The 24,626-nt window shown below is 37.5% G+C and overlaps 2 protein-coding genes across 31 annotated transcripts in view; one reads left to right on the plus strand and one right to left on the minus strand.

Moving 5' to 3' along the window:
• The window catches only part of cacna1db (calcium channel, voltage-dependent, L type, alpha 1D subunit, b), a 74,478-nt gene extending 67,895 nt beyond the window's left edge, over positions 1-6,583 (plus strand). For all 29 annotated transcript variants that reach the window (XM_058643069.1, XM_058643071.1, XM_058643075.1 and 26 more), the window contains 8 exons: positions 112-560; positions 1,155-1,181; positions 1,523-1,663; positions 1,757-1,914; positions 2,255-2,367; positions 2,442-2,576; positions 2,904-3,089; positions 3,228-6,583. In XM_058643069.1, the coding sequence (XP_058499052.1) occupies positions 112-560; positions 1,155-1,181; positions 1,523-1,663; positions 1,757-1,914; positions 2,255-2,367; positions 2,442-2,576; positions 2,904-3,089; positions 3,228-3,533 (1,515 nt within the window). In that variant the 3' untranslated portion in view covers positions 3,534-6,583. The remainder of the gene's footprint in view (positions 1-111; positions 561-1,154; positions 1,182-1,522; positions 1,664-1,756; positions 1,915-2,254; positions 2,368-2,441; positions 2,577-2,903; positions 3,090-3,227) is intronic.
• Positions 6,584-6,883: 300 nt separating this feature from the next.
• Positions 6,884-15,446, minus strand: chdh (choline dehydrogenase). 2 transcript variants are annotated; one of them, XM_058643102.1, is made up of 10 exons: positions 15,405-15,446; positions 12,874-13,336; positions 12,342-12,572; positions 11,846-12,012; positions 11,572-11,723; positions 10,822-10,951; positions 10,540-10,674; positions 9,506-9,648; positions 8,862-8,964; positions 6,884-8,285 (listed from the first exon to the last, which is right to left on the minus strand). In XM_058643102.1, the coding sequence occupies exons 2-10, from the start codon at positions 13,305-13,307 to the stop codon at positions 7,870-7,872; spliced, it is 1,911 nt and encodes a 636-aa protein (XP_058499085.1). In that variant the 5' UTR covers positions 13,308-13,336; positions 15,405-15,446; the 3' UTR covers positions 6,884-7,869. The 2 variants fall into 2 exon arrangements, with proteins under 2 accessions (XP_058499085.1, XP_058499084.1); XM_058643101.1 differs by lacking the exon at positions 15,405-15,446 and adding an exon at positions 13,559-13,687.
• Positions 15,447-24,626: the final 9,180 nt, after the last annotated feature.

Consider the following 24,626-nt stretch of genomic DNA (forward strand, 5'->3'; position numbering starts at 1 on the left):
GTCACAGTTATATTGATTGTGAGGTTTTGTAGTTTTGACCAATATCCTTTTGAAACTGTCACATCCTTCTGTGTTTGATGCTCCCCATGGGTTTTTGGTGTCTTTCTGTAGCGTAATGGCGGTTTGTTTGGAAACCACGTCAACCATGTCAGTGGCGGTCAACAAAGCTCCTCCCACCTGACCACCGTCACCCAACGCCCACTACAGATCCTGACCTTCTCCAGTAGTTCCTCAGTTGGACATGCTGAGACTTGCAGGAGCACCAATGACAGGGGAGGAGAGACAGACATGAACTCTTCACCCATCCAGTATAATTATCATTATCATCCCACTCATCTAAATAATTACCCTCACTCCAATTCCACTTGCAATCAATCGCCAATACCCTCCAATGCCAACCTCAACAATGCCAATGTGCCCTCGCTTCTCTCCATGACCAGTGGGAGGCAGCAAAAATGTTTGTTAAGGCGAGATCGCCCGTCCTCCACCAGAAATGGATCGTCAGCCTCCACTTACAGCAAAGGAGCACACAACAAGCCTTGGAAGTCGCACTCCACTAGGTCAGTGGATCAGCTCTCGTTTTCAATGACATACAGTCGGAAACTGGGGCGTTCACTTCATAGTCAAAGACAAAGAAAAAGCAAATGGTCACATGTGAGAACCACAGAGGTTTTGACAGATTCACATGAAGAAAAAAAATGATTTGAGAACGACAAACCAAAGAGATTCTTCCTGAAGCTTCCTGTTTAGCATGAGCAGATTGAATTGCTCCATGTCAAACCTTGCTCAAATTACACTGTCCATTTTAAATGAATTAGTCCTAGTGCCAGCTCATAACAGCCCACACAGCTAACTGCAGAGGAGTTCACTCTTTCATTAGTTATTTAGAGTCTGCATAATAATTTACCCCCACCTGCCCGAGAGTGCCTCTCTTTCCCTATTTCCCTTGTTTGTTTGTTTTTTTCATTTGAGAACATTTTCATTCACAGACATTCCTGGGGGCAACATTTAGAATAAGACCATTAACAACTGTCATCACACAAATCATTCTTTGGAGTGTTTGCTTAATTAATTCATCCCCTTCCTTTCTTTCTTGCCCTCTTCTTCCGACTAATCTGGTCTATATGACTGAACACTTCCTGTCTGTGGAGCAGAGCGCGCTACTATGAGGCCTACATCAGGTATGTGCATGTTACTGTTAGTTACTTTATTTTCCAATCTGCAACTCATGAAGTTTAACTGAAATCAGTGTTTTACATATTAATATTTGGATGACAGCATCTTGACATTACATATAAAAGGTGTGTTCTATGAAAACCAAACAATATTTGTTATTCATATATTGATTATACAATTATATGTGTTTATTTTCTGCCAATAAACCCTCCTAAATTGTACACACTGGGCCTTTTTAGGGACTTTGCTAATGAATTGTCATACAAATTCCCAAAGATGGGGACGTCATATTCTTACAAAGGTAAAACTCTCACATTCTAAACATATCTTGATGCTCTGATGCCAGGTCAGAGAGTGGTGGTGGACTTTACCCCACCATTCGTCGAGAGGAGCCGGCGGGTGGGGACAGTGATGATGAGCGAGGCTCAGGAGAGTACTTCAGCGGAGAGGAGTTTCAGGAGGGTGACATCATGCTCACGAGGGACAAGTACGGCTGTTGGTCTAACATGATCTCATTTTTATCTGTGTAGGAGTCAGTCTTGACTCTAGGAGTCAAACTCATTTTTTTTTCACTTCTCAGACTATCCAACAAGGAGCAACAAGATGCAGAGGGAGACTGTGATGTAGAGGTCTCTAGGGGCGATCACCAGCCCGAAAGTTACTATGACGACGATCAGCAGCTGATCTCCCAAGACAGCAGGCGGTCAATGAGGAGATGGTTTTTACCCTCACCTCAGCGTAAGATGCTACATTTTTCTTCAGTTACCTAAAAGTGGTTGACTGACAGAGTTTAAGTTTACATTCAGTTTACTTTCAGATGACATTTTTTTTTTGTTTGAATCTTTTTTGTGATTGTTAACTCAGTCCAAAAACATTTATTGAATATTTTAATAAATCTGGGTGCTTCATGGTGAATCCAAACCAAATTAACACTTTCAACTTTCATTTACACTCTATAGAGTTATGACTGAAAATACATGTTAAATCACATGTATAACTTTTTTTAATAGTATGCCAATAATGCTTATTCAGTAAGTATTCAAAATTGGTTTGAATGTTTTGTTGTATTTTCTCTTAGTCTCCAACAGACCAACATTTAGATTTGAGTGTCTTCGCAGAAGAAGTAATCAGAATGATGCTCCTCCCTCTCCGTCCTGCACAACTCTTCCACTACACCTGGTGCAGCAACAGGTACCTTCTTCTGTTTATTAATGTTGTAATGTGTTTTTCACCCTCATTAATTCCTCTTTGCCCTGGATCTTCAGGTGATGGCAGTGGCCGGTCTTGATGCCAACAGAATTCACCGTCCGTCTCCGACGAGGTCGTTGCGCTCTTGGGCCACGCCTCCTGCCTCTCCCATCAGCAATGACTGCTCGCCAAGCTACACACCGCTCATACAGGTCTGATCACTGAAACAAAGGAGCTGTCTGAGTGTGTTTTTTAAATGGATTTTGACTTGACTGCTTTTTATTAAACTGGCACAGTAGTTTAGTCTAAAAAAAATACCTAGAAAATACCAGAAAAACACATTTGTTTTGTGTCTGTGTGATGGACTGGCAACTTGTCCTGCCTTTTATCTTGTCTGCTGGGATTAACAACGATAAAGCGGTAGAAGATGAATGAATGATGAATTCACTGTCCTGTGCCACAATCAAGGTGAACACAGTTTTAAAGTTTGTCTCTTTGTAAGTCAGTTTAAAAAAGTATTTGTACGTGTTTGTACTCAGGTGGACTGGCGCAGTTCCGGCAGTGTCAGCAGCCTCCCTGGAGCAGTCAAGAGGAGTTCATGGTATACAGACGGCACAGAAGGCCCTCCGACCTGCAGCCACTCTTCATCACGTCTGCATTTACCTGCAGAGAGCTGCTCACACGTCCTGCAGAAGAGAGGCAGTGCCAATAGTCTGGTGGAAGCTGTGAGTACAAATGATTCCAAATGTGTACTTGATGTCAAAAATAGATGACCAGAATCCTACTTTTATTCTTAGGTTTGATCCTCAGCGAAGATAAAAAAAAAGAGACTCTGATTATTTTCCCCTTCTTGTTGTTGTCAGGTGTTGATCTCTGAGGGTCTGGGGAAATATGCCAGAGACCCCAAATTTGTCTCGGTGACCAAACACGAGATTGCAGACGCATGCGAGATGACCATCGATGAGATGGAGAGCGCTGCCAGTAATCTCCTGAATGGGAGCATGAGTAATGACACCAATGGTGGAACAGGGAACGTCAGCTTGGACCCACAAGCCACTACGCTTCTTAGAGACCGTAGTATCCGTGACTACAGTGATGAGGAGCCGTACGTGGCAGTGAAATGTGACGAGGATTTAACAGATGAGATGATATGCATCACATCACTATAGCACCAGCTCACATGGGCTCATTTACTTTTCAAATGAACTGTTCTACATTGAGGGGATATTTGTGGTTGAGAGCATCCTTGGATAGATAGGAAAAAAGTAAACCATGGATTGATGACAAGAGAACAAAGTGCCTTGTTTTCTCTTTCTAGGGAGTGAGATAGGAGCTGGAAAATCTGAGATTCATTACGAGAATATAGAAACCAGAGGGAACTGCCCCGTCTGCTAGACTTCCTGTTAAACAACAGGAATTCAACTTGTTGTTGTGGATACAGCAGAATAAACTGGCAGTCTGGCAAAGCCAGCCCCAGTTTGTGAAGTTCATTTCCGTGTCCAAAACTGTGGCGAGTTGAGGTAAAACCAGAACTGGAGTTAAATTGAGTTGTTTCAGTTTGAGGTTGTCTGCATCCATGCAGTGTTCAGTTAACAATGTTCAGGAATGTTGCTATTGCGCTGTCTTGAAAATACACAGATAAGCCATGAGTCCCACACATTAAGAACATTTCACAACACTTCCAGAGAAGTTTGTGTTAAATGTTTCCGTCATTGGGTTTAATCAGAAACACATTTTACAGGAGAAAAGGGGATTTTTTTTTTCCCACAACACTCACTCCAGTTTTAATGACCTGTCATGTGTGAGCTGGCTTTGTATAGCTGTGTTTATTCTGCTCCAAAATGTCTCCAATGATCCTTTGTAGTTTCTTGTCATGTATACTGTACATGTATATTATATGTAATTCTAATCTTTTACTGCTCATAAGGCCAGAGAACATTTTCCTCTATTCTTCACAGCAAAACATCACAAGAGGTTTGTTTCGACTCATCTCAGTGCACGGGCTCACGGGCTGCACTGGGTTCACAGTTTTCAGGGTTTCAAGGTTTCAGGGTTCAGCGTTGACTTGAAAAGGAAATCACATATCAATGAAAAAGACTCTGTCCTCAGGCATATCCTCCTGTTTCACTGTTTCTGCTCATATGACAGAGAAACGTACAGCGAGTCGTCCTTTTTGCCCTTTACACCCCTTACACGCTTTGAATTAGTTTCACACAAGTACCACATGATAAGTGAAGATGTTGTTTCCATGTTGTAAACTTTACTTTTTTAACCTTTAATGAAGCCCCATATTACAGTGGGACTCGCTCAGAATATGCAGTGATTCAGTTTACTCACACCTGCCTCAGTTCAGTTGAAAGGTCATGGGGAAAAAAAACAGATGATGCAGAGATTCCTCCCTCATAGCTGAAGCACAACATTATTGTCCTCAGTCACGGTTCACTGCCTTCACAGCTGGAGAGCTCTGCTTCGCTTTGCTTACTTCATTTGGCTGGTTTCGACTGCTGCAGTGATATTTCTCTCAGGAACATGAGGTTTTTGTTTCAGAGTCAAATGAAGTAAAACACCTCATCTGACACATGGAACACCACAAGAGGAAGCATTCGATTTTTTTGTGTCCCCCCCAAATATAAATGCAGAAAATGGTTGTTGGTTGTACATAGAGTAACTTTAGAGGGGAAATAATTGATGGTAGCGGTCACCTTTTTTTTTTTTGTAGGATTTATGTCAGTGCACGCTGTGTCTGAAACAGCTGATGGTGAACTACACAAGCTGCTTAGAAATAGAAACACTGAAGAGGGGTAACATTTTGCACGTACTATTCTGCATCATACTATCAGCTCCATCACTAACCAGTGTTTGTCTATCACTGCCAACTACAACAATGTCTTCAGGTCAACTTTGAAAAGACAACAACACTGGGGTTGTGGCTGAAACATCGTGCTTTTCTTTTCCTTTTAACTTAAGTCTAAATAGTGTCGTCAGGGCAACACGTTCAGTCTGTGCAAGCAAAGGGCTTCTTCTCATATAAAACCAAACCAGGGGAATATTGAGCACCTCAATATTCATATGTTACACTTGGGCAGACATGGAAAAGGGTCTGAACATGATTCATCGATTTCATTGGCCAACATAGGTGATAGAAATGACATTTTCATTTTTAAAATGATGTTTCATTCATAAATTTATTAATTAATTAATTAATTAATTAATTAATTAATTAATTAATTAATTAATTAATTAATTAATTGTTAGTACCTATACAGGTGTGTCAGTTAATGTGTCACAGGGAATCTGTTTGACAATGGCTGAATTTGCACAAAATGAACAGAAGAAAGAAACATTACACAGAGTAATATTCTAAATTACACCTGTTTAAAGATCTTCAAAGACAGGAGAGTCATCTCAGTGTTTGAGAGACTGGAATGTGTTGCACTGAAGTGTGACCAGCGCCAGGAACATGTCACACAAATGACACGCAGAATCCTTTGTCCACATCATTTAAATGTCTTCATTTTGTGAAAATACAGCCTATAAATTATGCTAAATTGACTATTAAAGATATAGTAATTAAAACTCTAAAAGCCATAGATTATACTTGCTGTGAGCAGAATTTTGTGAGCACAGTCACTAATTACTGGATCAATGCCATATGTTTTGTAAAAAAAACACAACAATATACACTTTTAATGCCATCGTTAGTTGGTTTTACAACCATAAGTCTTTTAATAAAGTCAGAATTTCTAGGCTAATTCTTTGTACAGTTCAGATGTTGTTTACTTAGTGAATTGCAAATAAACCTGATGGCTCGCAACATGTCAGCACAGACACCAGAGAAGAATCTGCTGTTTAATCACAGGACAATTATTTAAATGTTTTATCAAAGAAGTGTAGTGTCAAAAAACACAAAACCTTTGTTGTGCAACTGACAGCTTTATTTTTTTTGTACTGTTCGACGATGAAATGGCGTAAACAAATTTGTACAGTGTTTGTAAAAAGTGATGAACTTGAAAATTTCTGCTTTCTACCTATTTGTTGTACGACAATGAAAATAAAAACACAGCTCCGTCTACTCTGTAGCACAAGTACTAGAACCTTTGACATTTTGTATCGATTAAAACAGAAACCCAGTTTTGTACATTTGAATCTCACCAAACAATGGACCTTGTTCGTTAAGGATTTTTGTAAGGACCAAAAATAAAGTTACGAGACAAAGTCGGGACGGTTTCAAGTGTTTGTTTACGAAAAACATTCACATTTTTACCGGACTTTACCTTAATGATCCATGTGTGCATTCATCAAGGCACTAATGTTTTAAACACTTAAGTAATGTACAACACTGATACATATAATGTAAACAATAAATGTTGATGATAGTGCAAATTTAACTAAGACTCAATCAGACTGATCCCATTGTGTTTATACTGCGATTCACATTTCCTGTAGTTTATTTCATCAGTTATACATAAAAGCTCAATAACTCGCCAAAGAGCGTATTTGTCAATGAAAAACAAAGTTTTTTTTTCTAGTTTTTAGTGTAGTTTAGGTTTTTTTTGTTTTTATTGGAGAAATATACTGTGCATTTATAGCAACTTAAATTAAACAGTAAGTAGAAGTGACTTGAAATAAACATATATAATATAGTAATGTGTAATAGTAGTGTAATTGTAAACAGCCCCGTATTTGCTGAGTGGGGGTCAAAGCATACAATGAATTTACAGGAATAATGACTTCAAGTTGTAACTATCTTTTTTACAATGAACTAAACATTTTGTGACATTGCTGACAATGTTCTGAAAGACCTTTAAAAGGAAACTTTGAAAGCAGAATTTTGTCAACCTGTCAAATCTATAGGTTCTCAGGAAGGAAGAGACATGTTACCATAGTGAAGACTGATCTGGACAGATAAAAAAAAAAGACAGGTTGCAGATCATCAAAACTGTTATTATAATAGAAAGTAGTAAAATCTGTAAAACACGAGTCACATTTAAAACATTTCATATTCTGTGGGATTTGGCTTTAAACCTCACTGTAGGTTACCTGACGATAACCAAGTAGAAATGTTAGAGGTATTTTTATTTGTCATAAATTTGCTTAAAAATCACTGTAGCTGGTGCAAGACACATGATGTGAAGCAAGCGTCCAAACAACAACAACGTCTCTGAATCTGTACATTGTTCGTATTGAAGAAGTTACAAGTGCAAAGGCTCAGCAGCTTCTCACAACACACTGTGCCATGAAGAAATATCAGCACCCAGCTGATTATTAATGTCAGTATTTGTAAAATTTAGTTAAAACACTTCTATTTAACGACACATTTGGCCACTGTTTCTTCATCATACATTCAAGAATTTCAGATGGAAACGGCTTAATATCAACTGTAGTCAACATAATTATGGCACCATTAAGACAACAAGCTCACATGATTATTTCACAATATCAAATCCATAAGCAAAAGGCTGTTGTTGCCTGATGACTGTGCTGTCAACACCTTACCAGCTGTTTTCATCTCTGTGTGTCGAGTGTTGGTTGATACACAGGAACCCCTCGGTCGACGAGAGCAGGGCGACCTCTGATGATGTCAGCAGCCTTCTCCGCCATCATGATGGTCGGGGCATTCAGGTTGCCACTGACGATGCTGGGCATGATGGAGGCATCGACCACACGCAGGCGCTCCAGACCCAAAACCTGTGTGTTTGAGTCGATAACAGCCATCGGGTCTGAGGGAGAGCCCATCTTACAGGTGCAGGACGGGTGGTAGGCGCTGTCAGCCTTTCTGCGGACAAAAGCGTCAATGTCGGCGTCCGATTGAACCTGAGGGCCAGGCTGAGCTTCAGGGCCGCGGAACGATTCAAAGGCCTTCTGAGCAAAGATCTCTCTAGAGAGTTTAATGCACTCTCTGAATTCCCACACATCAACATCTGTGGAGAGCAGGTGATAGAGAGGATAAAATAAGAAATCAGTTTCAGCTTAATTAACAACAAACCTTGTGATATAACAACACACTTTAATGAAACAGCTTAACAAGCTTAACTATTAAGTCAAAATCTAAACTGGCTCAGCTTGTTAAGACTGCCACGACAATAAAAGAGAAGGAAGAACATCAACCCCTCTAGACCATTTATGAGAAGTCTGTCCGAAGAGGAGCACAGAGAATACTAGATGAGACATCCCATGTCCTTCACTCTGAGAACAAGCTTTTACCAAAATGTGACTGAATCACTTAAAAACTCATTTGCCATTTCCGGTCAGTATTTTAAATATGATTCTACATAAGATTTTAGGATTTGTGCGTGCAATATGCTGTTAATTTATGTGCAATATAATCTGGAGTGACTGGCACCCCCTGTATCATGTCGACCAAACTCAAAGATAGATAAAATACGAATGAGACCATTCAGTTAACATTCCTATCACCCTGCCAAATGGGAGTGCAGCCTTATCTCCGGATGAACTGGAATAGTGAATCACTCCTTGATTCAGTGACTGAATCTTACCAGTGGAGAGATAGTTTGGTTGGATCTCCGGATGATCCAGAGGGTTCGTGCTCTTCAGCTTTAACCAGCCGATACTGGTGCTTCTCATTGGTCCAACATGAACCTGCAACTCAAATAGCCAGTGATTTTAAGTCTATCTAATTAATGAAGTGGACAGAATAGTCTCTCATGCAGAAGAGGCTTTCAGGAGTCGTAAGAAATACAATGTGCACACGCTACAAAAAAATATTCTGCAACACTGGAAATGTCCAAAATCGAAAACCACATCATTTCAATAGAACAGGATTAAGTACTAAAAGTATTTTCTTCTTGGATCACGACCAGGTACACATGTTTCATACTTGATGTTTCACACACTGGGGCTGGTGTAGCATTTCCAGGTAGGTTTCTACATTTCGTGGGAAAATCCAGTGATAGGAATAGGTGTGGTTTTTCCACGGAACAGCATGTGATACTCCTTTGTGTCCTCCATGCTAATGAAATGTAACCATGACTAATAATGGAGTGATTTACTTATGGTAGCAAACTCCATAAATACAAATACATACCTAATAACTGACACACACACACACACACAACCATGCAAATAATATATTCATCAACAATGCATCATGTTTTCCACCTGCAGCCACTGTTTCCTGTACCTGATAAGCCTCTATCTTAGAGGCAACTCTTCCGTGGTCGATGACCTGCGAGGGCAGAAAGTGAAACTGGATGTCAGGGTGTGTGACGTGTGGCCGGCTGCGGATGAACCCTCCACTCTCCAAGTGGGCGGTTGCTCCATAACCTAGGAAATGACATGTCATGGTAAGTGAGACACGACACTGTCAACAGACAAGTGACATCTGTCTGATTGCATCTGGGAACACCAAAAAGTATGAAACATACTTGGTGTATGTCAGCAAAGGCCTGTCTCTCTCCCCTCCTGCTCATTTTATTGAACCACTGACACATTATTTCCGTCCATAATTACTAAAAGTCTGTATTTGTGACAGTTAAAGTTCATTTCCTCAGATGATTTCTGAAGCTAAACCCTGGACAATTTATTTAGTGTTCTATCGCTTTTATATTACTTATGTGAAACCTCCATGCTGTTTTTTTTTCATTTATATACAGTGCTGTGTAACAGTCTATGGCTACATTAGATTTTTACCACTCGCGCTGCAAGTGACGATTATCTTCATAATCGATTACTCTGCAGATTTCTTTCCTCGATTAATCAAGTACTCGTTTAGTCCGTTAAATGTCATAAATGATGTTCTCAAATGTCTTGTTTTGTCCACAGTTATCAATTAATCAAATGATCGTTGAGTATAATTATTTCTCAGTCACTGTAATGGAACACATTAAGAAAATAAGGGAAACGTGTGTACACATGTTTAGTGTGACCTACCCTTACACTTGAACAATAGCACAACCCTGGCTCTCTTCAAACTGGAGTAGAACCCTAATAAGTGTTACTGGCAAAACCTGTGTTTGTCCTACAACTCCATGTTGGCAAGTATCTGCTGTGAAAGAGGTCTGTTACACCAGGTTTATTTAAGACATGCATACACTTTTTGCTTTTATATAAGACCAATGTTCAGTCACATCATTCCAATCCAAATGCCAATGATCACAGAATTCGACAGACATAAAAACATCAAGGAGAATGTGTGTGTTGGGTGCCGTTGGTTACCAGTGAACATGGTGAGCCACTCGAGGCCTATCTTGACCATGTGGAAAGGTTTCTGGGCCTTGTACAGCGTGATAGGCTGAGTGCAGTGCTGCTGGACATACAGCTCCAAATGATCCTGCAGATTACTACCAACACCTGACAAACAACACACAGACAATGAGTGATAGAAAATACATGAAGTGGTTGGTATTCCAATTCTGGTCTATCTGTAAAGCACGAATACAGGAGAAATACATAGTATATACTGCATAATATATGTCCCTTTCCTCCATTTCCGTGTACCTGGTAGGTGCTGAACCACAGGAATGCTGAGTTGTTTCAGGTCGTCAGCATTTCCCACTCCTGACAGCATGAGAAGCTGCGGGGAGTTGATTGCTCCTCCACTCAATATCACCTCTTTATCTGCAAACACCTGAGGACAGCACATGTCGTTTTACATACTCTACAGCCGTGCAAGTGGCCCGGCAATTAGGAAAAGTAAAGCATTCAGATAAATGATAATGTCCGCACACTAACTGCTTACAACGGATACAAAATGTAAATGTAAATCTCACAGTCAATTCAATATACTGTCCAGGATCTATGAAGTATTTGTGTAGATTTAGACTAACTCAATCACTTTACTACATTTCTTGTCAATTAATTCAAATGTTTTCTATCTACATACTTTCAAGACTAGGGACGGCGGAATACAACATTTTCATGTCCAAAACTGAGAAACCCCTAATACCGATATCAGTCCGTCTTTTTACAAACCAATCAGTTCTGCTCCTTTTATCTCAAAATATGTCCACATACAGTAGCTCGCATGATCACTGCAGAGCGGTAGACATGTGCATTCACATTCTGATCACCTGTGCTTGGTGAAGCATTTGTGGTATAAGTGTGAAAAAGAAGACATAGTCATATCACCCCCCCCCCGACCCAAGACCAGGGATGTCTGAGCCAGATTATTAGCCAATCTGTCTTTACTACTTTAATCTTTTTTTTATTATTATTTCTTGTAAAAAGTTGAACTGCTATCCACCTTACCGTTTTCTTCTGTCCCTTCTGTATGTATTCTACTCCCACAGCACGATTCCCATCGAACAGGATCCTGGTGGTCAGGCAGCGCACCTCCGTCTTCAGGTTAGGTCGACCCAGTACAGGTCTCAGGTAAGCACTAGCTGTGCTCCACCTCTTTCCTGAACACATTTGGGCAGTAAAATGCAGATGTTATTAAGGAATGTGACAGAACATGGAAACTGTATATGTTTATAGTTTTAAAAATTAATAATCATGTTTATAGATCTACTTTTTCTCAAACCTTTATAAACGGTCATGTCCATCCAGCCCAAACCTTCCTGTTGGTAACCATTCATGTCATCCGTGAAGGGGTATCCTGCCTGCTGCCCCGCCTCAATAAAGGCCTTGTGAAGTGGGTGGTTGGTCTTCCCTCTGGACACATGAAGAGGTCCACTGCCGCCCCGATACCTACAATTCACACAGGGAACAGCGGGATCAGCGTTATACTGTTTCCACACAGCAGACTATTTAACACTGCTATTTAAACAGGTATTTTAATTCCACAACTGCAATCTACACCTTTCATTTGAATGGACCTCCAGGTTTCCTCGGGTTTCTTTAGCTGAATGCATTTAACATTTGATGCTCATGTGTTCCAGTTCTACCCGATAGGGTTGTTACTCTGTCACTTACCATTCATAAGCACTCTTTCAGATTTTTCTGTCGAGTCTATGGGACTGAATTCATTAAAACTGCCAAACTCAAATGCCCTTGGGGCATCCCCTTTTGTTAGGTACCTATTTTCGCCAAGCTCATGGCACTGAGCTTTCCTGAAGTAAGGCAGGCAGTGGTCATAATCCCAGCCCTCTGCCCCTTCACTCTGCCAGCGATTGTAGTCTCCAGCGTGTCCTCGGATGTACACCATGGCATTGAGCGAAGAGGACCCGCCCCAGACACGGCCCCTCGGCCAGTACAACACTCGGTTGTCCATGTGGGCCTGAGGTAAAGTGTGGTAGTACCAGTTATACCTGAAGAGAAATATAAAAAATTAACAATGGACTCAGTTGTAGCAGACAAAAATTGGAATCATGTATTAGGAATTATATCAAAATACTGCACCGATATACTGCGCTAAATGGTATAAGATTATATATTTGTGTTACCTTATAAACGTGTTATGTTTTATTTAATATGACTTTCATAATTAAACTACATGTTAACTTTATGAATAATTCTACAACGGTTTCACGTTTTGACAATGAATTAGCATTTGCACACACACACAGAGTTTCAAGAACAGTGAAAGATAAATGATATAAACTACTGTACTTGTCGTCACAGAGGTTATAGGTCAGCGCAGCTGGCATGTGCATCTTCCATGACAACCGTGCGCTGCCCAACCACTTGTCCTTAGGTCCAGCCTCCAGCAGCAGCACAGACTCATGGGCGTCCTCTGTGAGGCGGTTGGCAAGGACACATCCTGCTGACCCCGCACCCACAATGATATAACTGTAAGATGGCGTTTGTTGATGTGATGATGAAGATGAAGAAGAGTTGCAATGAGCAGTTGAGGCCCCAAAACATCTGGAGGAGGAGGATGAGGAGGAGGAGGAGGAGGAAAGTCCCATGTTTCTGGTCTTTGGGACTGTGAGACATTCTCGCACACTGGCAAACAACCATCTGCTGTCCCTCATAAATCTTCCCCGAGTCATGGTCACAACTCGCCTGGCTCCAGTTTGGCTTAGAGTGACCGAAAACAACATCCTGATTCTGGGAAGGCTCTCTTCATTCACTGGAAATCAATAACACATACATTTAAGGACAATGACGTTTGTCTCACTCACTCCCACATTGTGACCTTCTAATATACAAATTGTGTGGGTATATTGGATCCCATGAAGGTTAATTATTACTAGTGACACACCCCGTCCTGGCTTAAGTCAGAGCTTTAAAGTTGCCAGCAGCTAAATGAACAACTAGAAATGTCTGTCTTTATTTGCCATGGTTTACTCACTGCTGATGAGAGTAGAAAAGTAGTTTTCTCTCTTAAATTTCCATCCATCACATACTATTATACACACAATTTCATTGAAGATAGAGGTAAGATGTGAATTGTGGTAGGTTCGTGTATTTGTCCTTTGGTAACTCTAACTCTCACACAGAGCTGGGAAATAATTCAACAACAATATCAATATCATGTCTGTGTATATTCTCATAGGTCAAAGTCCTCCAAAAGTCATAATCATTAAAGTCATTAAAATGCTCTCCTTTCATCTCCACACACTCTACACACAGGTCAAACTGAGTTTCACCACCGACTTCCTCAACTGAAGAAAGTTCTTGGATGAGAAGTGAAATGTCTTCAAGAACACTAACTCCAGCTGGTACTGACTTTTGAGGTTATTACATTGCATTACATTGCATTACATTGCATTACATTGCATTACATGTCATTTAGCAGACTTTTTATCCAAAGCGACTTACAATAAGAGGTTATATATACACAGTATCACAAAGCTTCATTATATATCAATATTATTATTTATGGAAGGTGCAAACACACTTTGAGATTTACATAGCACATACAATGAATCGTTTAGAATGTCTGACACCAGATGAGTAAAATATTTCTCTACTTGAATATTTATTTTTTAATGGAATCCCCATTAGTTTCCGCAATGATGGTTGCTTGTCTTAATATACAAAGAAAATTGAATGACAAATCTACAATCGAAGAATTTACTGTTCTTGACCTTCGCTGGCAAGTCGATTCACTACAGCCTTACAAACAAGATCAAGTTGCCTTGAATCCAGAGGTCTCAAACTTGCGGCCCACGGCCCTCCAATTGATTTAATATCACATCTTAAGGGGTTATTTCTGTATGTTTAAAAAAATAAATATATATATATATATACATGTATATATATATGTATATATATATATATATATATATATATATATATGTATATATGTATAATGCTCAGTGGCCCCCAGGTCATTTGAGTTTGAGACCCATGCCCATATTAGGCTGAGAGTCAACAATTCAATATGAAAAAGCCTTTTCATGAGTGTTTTCTTGAATTAATATATGTATATATATATATATATATATATATATATATATAAAGATAATGATTGTATAAAGTAAAAGTATAGTGTGTGAAAACATACATTGATGATTATGTTTCTGTCAACAATCGGTGATTTTGTGATGTCTGAGGTCTTGACAAACACTTTTATCTGGAGGTTGTGCCATATTGCTAGTATATAGGTCAGGAGTCTTATCAGTAAAGCAGCCAGTCACCAGCAGTTTCACTGTCAACCTCACCTCAACAAACTCAATCCTAAACGTTCAGCTAGCACGTTCAAATGAAATTACACACAAACACACACAAAGATTTCGTCGACGTTCAAAGTGGTATTTTTAAGGTCATTCTAAATGTACTATTTACCATAAAATAACTACGTCGCCGTCTCGAGAATATTAGTCTCACTGCAGCAGTGGACACACACACACACACACGCACGCGCACACACACACACACACACACACACACACACACAGCAGCATTTACAGATTAAACTTCTTCAAGCACAAAACGCATAAGAAGATAATGAACACATGTGTTTTCTATTATACAGCCCTGTTTCAAATTTTAATGTTATTTTTGTTTGTTTGCTCGTACTCGTGTGTAGTTTACTGTGCTTCACCTCAGGACTTGGGAAATCATCTAATGCAACTTTACGAACTACGTTTACGTATAGCATCTTTTACTATCAACACAGACTCGAAGTTAAAAAAAACTTTATAAAGTTAGAAGAAAAAGAGAATCAAGCAGTGAGTAAATGAAGCGCTTACCCAACTCAACACTGGACTGACGGAGCACAGCTGAGTGAACAGTTTGTGACTGAGGGGGCGGGGCTTATCTGCCAGTATTTATAAACTAACGGAACCGAGAAGATGACAAGGACTTGTTCATTCACCAAGTGAGCTGCAGGTAGGACTTTATATTACATTTGTCTCATCATATTTTTAACCTTACGAGCTGAATTCAACTTTCCAAATGTTCCTCACATTTATTTTTCATCGTTAAAGGTATAGTATGTCACATTTGGAAGAGTGTATAGGCAGAAATAACAGCCCCAAACATCATTTACAGTAAGAGAGGAAATAATTATTTTGTAGACTTGTTTTTCTGGTCAGAGAATATTTAAATAATTTCATTACTGGACTTCATTTGTACAAAGGTTTTATTCTGCTTCATATTCTGGTTTTTTTCCATGTAAATAAGGAACAACATGATATATGATGCTCCTCATTCAGCAACTTTTGACTTTTGGACAACATACTAAACTATACATTTTTTTTTGCAATTTTGGACAACATACTAAACTATGAATGTTTGGCCCAATTTTGGACGACATACTAAACTATGAATTGTTGGTGACTTTTTAGTTTGTTGTCCAAAAAGTCACCAAAAATTCATAGATTAGTATGTCGTCCAAAAAGTCACCAAATATTTCATAGTTTAGTATGTTGTACAAATAGTCACCAAAAATTCATAGTTAAGTATGGTATCCAAAATTCATAGTTTAGTTAGTGCTGTCAAGAGAATAAAAAGATTGAGAGATTTATTAATTATGATCTGTAATTAATTGATCTAATTAATCTCTTTTTTAATCTTACCTAAAAATTACTTTGAAAAGCCCTCAACTTGAGGTATTTTCATTTAAATTCATTATTACATTACTGTGGCTGATCAAAAGATTGATATATAACAAAAAAGTATTGTTTTAACAAACAAACAGATGCAGCCATTTAAATTCCCCTGTGTTCTTTTGTCAAACTCCAAATAATTAGAAAATACAAATAAAATAAAACATCAGGTCCATATAGACCCTTTCATTGTACAGTATACAAACACTCCAAGCCGAGTAGCCTGTCCACCGAGTAGCCTGAGTGTGTTTTCTGACTCCAAACTGCGCACACATATTTCTGTGACATAGCTCTTGAAAGGGTATATAAAGTAACATGTCAGTTGCAGACTTGCTCATACGTCTTCGCTACTAACTTTAGCTGTGGCGCACTCGCGATTGGGTGCTTTGCATTGACGTGGTAGGCTAAACTTGAGCTGCTTCGGTGGTAAGCAAACTCCTTCTTACACAGAAGGCATACTACTTTCAATTTATTAATGGTGCCGTCAGGTGTTTTTGAAATGTAAATGTCCCGTTTATTGGCCCAATAACTCTCACATGCTCCTCACCCTGCCCTCCAAACACAATGACAGCCAATGTCCACTTCAGGGTGCGACTGACCATTGTTTTTCAACCCCGTCAACTCAAGCACAAGAAGCCCAACACATAAAAAGGGATTTTATAAAAAAGCAACTGGCATACAGATAGAGTAAAGTTGGAGATTAAAAATGAGATTAATGTGATTAAAAACATAACACGTTAAATATGACAGTAATGAATTAATCACAAATAACGCGATAATTTGACAACACTAAGTTTAGTATGTACTCCAAAATCGGGCCAAAAAATTCATACTTTAGTATGTCATCCAAAAGCACACACAAAAAAAATCATAGTTGTCGAACAAAAAATCAACAAAAAAGTCATAGTATAGTATGTCGTCCAAAATCGGTTAAAAAAGTCATAGTATAGTATGTCGTCCCAAATGGGTCAAAAAAGTCATAGTTTAGTATGTCGTCCAAAATTGGTCAAAAAAGTCATAGTATAGTATGTCGTCCAAAATGGGTCAAAAAAGTCATAATATAGTATGTCGTCAAAAATTGGTCAAAAAGGCCATAGTATAGTATGTCGTCCAAAATCGGTTAATAAAGTCATAGTATAGTATGTTGTCTGAAATCGGTTAAAAAAGTCATAGTATAGTATGTCGTCAGAAATCTGTCAAAAAAGTCATAGTATAGTATGTCGTCCAAAATTGGTCCGAAAGGCCAATATTCGTATAGTATGTCGTCCAAAATCACCAAAAAATGTCATCGTATGGTTGTCATCCAAAATAGGTCAAAAAAGTCATAGTATAGTATGTCGTCCAAAATTGTTCAAAAAGGCCATAGTATAGTATGTCGTCCAAAATCACCAAAAAATGTCATAGTATACTATGTCCTCCAAAATGGGTCAAAAAAGTCATAGTATAGTATGTCGTCCAAAATAGGTCAAAAAAGTCATAGTATAGTATGTCGTCCAAAATTGGTTAAAAAAGTCATAGTATAGTATGTCGTCTGAAATCGGTTAAAAAAGTCATAGTATAGTATGTCGTCAGAAATCGGTCAAAAAAGTCATAGTATAGTATGTCGTCCAAAATTGGTCAAAAAAGTCATAGTATAGTATGTCGTCCAAAATAGGTCAAAAAATTCATAGCATAGTATGCTGTCCAAAATTGGTTAAAAAGGTCATAGTATAGTATGTCGTCCAAAATTGGTCAAAAAAGGTCATAGTATAGTATGTCGTCCAAAATGGGTCAAAAAAGTCATAGTATAGTATGTCGTCCAAAATTGGTGAAAAAGGCCATAGTATAAGTATGTCGTCCAAAATCGGTTAAAAAAAGTCATCGTATAGTATGTCGTATGAAATCGGTTAAAAAAGTCATAGTATAGTATGTCGTCAGAAATCGGTCAAAAAAGTCATAGTATAGTATGTCGTCCAAAATTGGTCAAAAAAGTCATAGTATAGTATGTCGTCCAAAATCAGTCAAAAAAGTCATAGTATAGTATGTCGTCCAAAATTAGTCAAAAAAGTCATAGTATAGTATGTCGTCCAAAATCAGTCAAAAATGTCATAGTATAGTATGTTGTCCAAAATGAACCAAGATTGTTATAGTTACCTGTAAGCAGTGGGATACGAACCAGTGTCCCTTATAGGCTGGTTCTAAATGGGAGCGTCACAAACCACTCAGCCAACTGTGAAAGTGGCATTCTGTCCCAAAATCACCTAAAAATTTCATAGTATAGTATGTCGTCCAAAATCAGTCAAAAATGTCATAGTATAGTATGTTGTCCAAAATCAGTCAAAAAAGTCATAGTATAGTATGTCGTCCAAAATCAGTCAAAAAAGTCCTAGTATAGTATGTCGTCCAAAATCAGTCAAAAATGTCATAGTATAGTATGTCGTCCAAAATTAGTCAAAAAAGTCATAGTAAAGTATGTCGTCCAAAATCACCTAAAAATGTCATAGTATATAGTATGTCGTCCAAAATCAGTCAAAAAAGTCATAGTATAGTATGTCGTCCAAAATGAGTCAAAAAAGTCATAGTATAGAATGTCGTCCAAAATCAGTCAAAAATTTCATAGTATAGCATGTCGTCCAAAATTAGTCAAAAAAGTCATAGTATAGTATGTCGTCCAAAATGGGTCAAAAAAGTCATAGTATAGTATGTCGTCCAAAATGGGTCAAAAAAGTCATAGTATAGTATGTCGTCCAAAATCACTAAAAAATGTCATAGTATACTATGTCGTCCAAAGTGGGTCAAAAAAGTCATAGTATAGTATGTCGTCCAAAATTGGTCAAAAAAGTCATAGTATAGTATGTCGTCCAAAATTAGTCAAAAAAGTCATAGTATAGTATGTCGTCCAAAATCAGTCAAAAAAGTCATAGTATAGTATGTTGTCCAAAATGAACCAAAATTGTTATAGTTACCTGTAAGCAGTGGGATTCGAACCAGTGTCCCTTATAGGCTGGTTCTAAATGGGAGCGTCACAAACCACTCAGCCAACTGTGAAAATGGCATTCTGTCCCAAACTTACCTGAAATGTCATAGTATAGTATGTCGTCCAAAATCAGTCAAAAAAGTCATAGTATAGTATGTTGTCCAAAATCACCTAAAAATGTCATAGTATAGTATGTCGTCCAAAATCAGTCAAAAAAGTCAAAGTATAGTATGTCGTCCAAAATCAGTCAAAAAAGTCATAGTATAGTATGTCGTCCAAAATCAGTCAAAAAAGTCATAATATAGTATGTCGTCCAAAATCAGTCAAAAATGTCATAGTATAGCATGTCGTCCAAAATTAGTCAAAAAAGTCATAGTATAGTATGTCGTCCAAAATCACCTAAAAATGTCATAGTATAGTATGTCGTCCAAGATCAGTCAAAAAAGTCATAGTATAGTATGTTGTCCAAAATCAGTCAAAAAAGTTCTAGTATAGTATGTCGTCCAAAATCAGTCAAAAATGTCATAGTATATAGTATGTCGTCCAAAATTGGTCAAAAAAGTCATAGTATAGTATGTTGTCCAAAATCACCTAAAAATGTCATAGTATAGTATGTCGTCCAAAATCAGTCAAAAAAGTCATAGTATAGTATGTCGTCCAAAATCAGTCAAAAATGTCATAGTATAGTATGTTGTCCAAAATGAACCAAAATTGTTATAGTTACCTGTAAGCAGTGGGATTCAAACCAGTGTCCCTTATAGGCTGGTTCTAAATGGGAGCGTCACAAACCACTCAGCCAACTGTGAAAGTTGCATTCTGTCCCAAACTTACCTGAAATGTCATAGTATAGTATGTCGTCCAAAATCAGACAAAAAAGTCATAGTATAGTATGTTGTCCAAAATCACCTAAAAATGTCATAGTATAGTATGTCGTCCAAAATCAGTCAAAAAAATCAAAGTATAGTATGTCGTCCAAAATCAGTCAAAAAAGTCATAGTATAGTATGTCGTCCAAAATCAGTCAAAAAAGTCATAGTATAGTATGTCGTCCAAAATGGGTCAAAAAAGTCATAGTATAGTATGTCGTCCAAAATTGGTCAAAAAGGCCATAGTATAATATGTCGTCCAAAATCAGTCAAAAATGTCATAGTATAGTGTGTTGTCCAAAATGAACCAAGATTGTTATAGTTACCTGTAAGCAGTGGGATACGAACCAGTGTCCCTTATAGGCTGGTTCTAAATGGGAGCGTCACAAACCACTCAGCCAACTGTGAAAGTGGCATTCTGTCCCAAAATCACCTAAAAATTTCATAGTATAGTATGTCGTCCAAAATCAGTCAAAAATGTCATAGTATAGTATGTTGTCCAAAATCAGTCAAAAAAGTCATAGTATAGTATGTCGTCCAAAATCAGTCAAAAAAGTCCTAGTATAGTATGTCATCCAAAATCAGTCAAAAATGTCATAGTATAGTATGTCGTCCAAAATTAGTCAAAAAAGTCATAGTATAGTATGTCGTCCAAAATCACCTAAAAATGTCATAGTATATAGTATGTCGTCCAAAATCAGTCAAAAAAGTCATAGTATAGTATGTCGTCCAAAATGAGTCAAAAAAGTCATAGTATAGTATGTCGTCCAAAATCAGTCAAAAATTTCATAGTATAGCATGTCGTCCAAAATTAGTCAAAAAAGTCATAGTATAGTATGTCGTCCAAAATGGGTCAAAAAAGTCATAGTATAGTATGTCGTCCAAAATGGGTCAAAAAAGTCATAGTATAGTATGTCGTCCAAAATCACTAAAAAATGTCATAGTATACTATGTCGTCCAAAGTGGGTCAAAAAAGTCATAGTATAGTATGTCGTCCAAAATTGGTCAAAAAGTCATAGTATAGTATGTCGTCCAAAATTAGTCAAAAAAGTCATAGTATAGTATGTCGTCCAAAATCAGTCAAAAAAGTCATAGTATAGTATGTCGTCCAAAATCAGTCAAAAAAGTCATAGTATAGTATGTTGTCCAAAATGAACCAAAATTGTTATAGTTACCTGTAAGCAGTGGGATTCGAACCAGTGTCCCTTATAGGCTGGTTCTAAATGGGAGCGTCACAAACCACTCAGCCAACTGTGAAAATGGCATTCTGTCCCAAACTTACCTGAAATGTCATAGTATAGTATGTCGTCCAAAATCAGTCAAAAAAGTCATAGTATAGTATGTTGTCCAAAATCACCTAAAAATGTCATAGTATAGTATGTCGTCCAAAATCAGTCAAAAAAGTCAAAGTATAGTATGTCGTCCAAAATCAGTCAAAAAAGTCATAGTATAGTATGTCGTCCAAAATCAGTCAAAAAAGTCATAATATAGTATGTCGTCCAAAATCAGTCAAAAATGTCAGAGTATAGCATGTCGTCCAAAATTAGTCAAAAAAGTCATAGTATAGTATGTCGTCCAAAATCACCTAAAAATGTCATAGTATAGTATGTCGTCCAAGATCAGTCAAAAAAGTCATAGTATAGTATGTCGTCCAAAATCAGTCAAAAAAGTTCTAGTATAGTATGTCGTCCAAAATCAGTCAAAAATGTCATAGTATATAGTATGTCGTCCAAAATTGGTCAAAAAAGTCATAGTATAGTATGTTGTCCAAAATCACCTAAAAATGTCATAGTATAGTATGTCGTCCAAAATCAGTCAAAAAAGTCATAGTATAGTATGTCGTCCAAAATCAGTCAAAAATGTCATAGTATAGTATGTTGTCCAAAATGAACCAAAATTGTTATAGTTACCTGTAAGCAGTGGGATTCAAACCAGTGTCCCTTATAGGCTGGTTCTAAATGGGAGCGTCACAAACCACTCAGCCAACTGTGAAAGTTGCATTCTGTCCCAAACTTACCTGAAATGTCATAGTATAGTATGTCGTCCAAAATCAGACAAAAAAGTCATAGTATAGTATGTTGTCCAAAATCACCTAAAAATGTCATAGTATAGTATGTCGTCCAAAATCAGTCAAAAAAATCAAAGTATAGTATGTCGTCCAAAATCAGTCAAAAAAGTCATAGTATAGTATGTCGTCCAAAATCAGTCAAAAAAGTCATAGTATAGTATGTCGTCCAAAATGGGTCAAAAAAGTCATAGTATAGTATGTCGTCCAAAATTGGTCAAAAAGGCCATAGTATAATATGTCGTCCAAAATCAGTCAAAAATGTCATAGTATAGTATGTTGTCCAAAATGAACCAAGATTGTTATAGTTACCTGTAAGCAGTGGGATACGAACCAGTGTCCCTTATAGGCTGGTTCTAAATGGGAGCGTCACAAACCACTCAGCCAACTGTGAAAGTGGCATTCTGTCCCAAAATCACCTAAAAATTTCATAGTATAGTATGTCGTCCAAAATCAGTCAAAAATGTCATAGTATAGTATGTTGTCCAAAATCAGTCAAAAAAGTCATAGTATAGTATGTCGTCCAAAATCAGTCAAAAAAGTCCTAGTATAGTATGTCGTCCAAAATCAGTCAAAAATGTCATAGTATAGTATGTCGTCCAAAATTAGTCAAAAAAGTCATAGTATAGTATGTCGTCCAAAATCACCTAAAAATGTCATAGTATATAGTATGTCGTCCAAAATCAGTCAAAAAAGTCATAGTATAGTATGTCGTCCAAAATGAGTCAAAAAAGTCATAGTATAGTATGTCGTCCAAAATCAGTCAAAAATTTCATAGTATAGCATGTCGTCCAAAATTAGTCAAAAAAGTCATAGTATAGTATGTCGTCCAAAATGGGTCAAAAAAGTCATAGTATAGTATGTCGTCCAAAATGGGTCAAAAAAGTCATAGTATAGTATGTCGTCCAAAATCACTAAAAAATGTCATAGTATACTATGTCGTCCAAAGTGGGTCAAAAAAGTCATAGTATAGTATGTCGTCCAAAATTGGTCAAAAAAGTCATAGTATAGTATGTCGTCCAAAATTAGTCAAAAAAGTCATAGTATAGTATGTCGTCCAAAATCAGTCAAAAAAGTCATAGTATAGTATGTCGTCCAAAATCAATCAAAAATGTCATAGTATAGTATGTTGTCCAAAATGAACCAAAATTGTTATAGTTACCTGTAAGCAGTGGGATTCGAACCAGTGTCCCTTATAGGCTGGTTCTAAATGGGAGCGTCACAAACCACTCAGCCAACTGTGAAAATGGCATTCTGTCCCAAACTTACCTGAAATGTCATAGTATAGTATGTCGTCCAAAATCAGTCAAAAAAGTCATAGTATAGTATGTTGTCCAAAATCACCTAAAAATGTCATAGTATAGTATGTCGTCCAAAATCAGTCAAAAAAGTCAAAGTATAGTTTGTCGTCGTAAATCAGTCAAAAAAGTCATAGTATAGTATGTCGTCCAAAATCAGTCAAAAAAGTCATAATATAGTATGTCGTCCAAAATCAGTCAAAAATGTCAGAGTATAGCATGTCGTCCAAAATTAGTCAAAAAAGTCATAGTATAGTATGTCGTCCAAAATCACCTAAAAATGTCATAGTATAGTATGTCGTCCAAGATCAGTCAAAAAAGTCATAGTATAGTATGTCGTCCAAAATCAGTCAAAAAAGTCCTAGTATAGTATGTCGTCCAAAATCAGTCAAAAATGTCATAGTATATAGTATGTCGTCCAAAATTGGTCAAAAAAGTCATAGTATAGTATGTTGTCCAAAATCACCTAAAAATGTCATAGTATAGTATGTCGTCCAAAATCAGTCAAAAAAGTCATAGTATAGTATGTCGTCCAAAATCAGTCAAAAATGTCATAGTATAGTATGTTGTCCAAAATGAACCAAAATTGTTATAGTTACCTGTAAGCAGTGGGATTCAAACCAGTGTCCCTTATAGGCTGGTTCTAAATGGGAGCGTCACAAACCACTCAGCCAACTGTGAAAGTTGCATTCTGTCCCAAACTTACCTGAAATGTCATAGTTTAGTATGTCGTCCAAAATCAGACAAAAAAGTCATAGTATAGTATGTCGTCCAAAATCAGTCAAAAAAGTCATAGTATAGTATGCCGTCCAAAATCAGTCAAAAATGTCATAGTATAGCATGTCGTCCAAAATTAGTCAAAAAAGTCATAGTATAGTATGTCGTCCAAAATCACCTAAAAATGTCATAGTATAGTATGTCGTCCAAAATCACCTAAAAATGTCATAGTATAGTATGTCGTCCAAAATCAGTCAAAAAAGTCATAGTATACTATGTCGTCCAAAATGGGTCAAAAAAGTCATAGTATAGTATGTCGTCCAAAATCAGTCAAAAAAGTCAGAGTATAGTATGTCGTCCAAAATCAGTCAAAAATTTCATAGTATAGCATGTCGTCCAAAAGTAGTCAAAAAAGTCATAGTATAGTATGTCGTCCAAAATCGGTCAAAAAAGTCATAGTATA

This window comes from Solea solea, chromosome 11 (genome assembly GCF_958295425.1).
Source record: "Solea solea chromosome 11, fSolSol10.1, whole genome shotgun sequence".
NCBI classification, from domain to species: Eukaryota; Metazoa; Chordata; class Actinopteri; order Pleuronectiformes; family Soleidae; genus Solea; species Solea solea.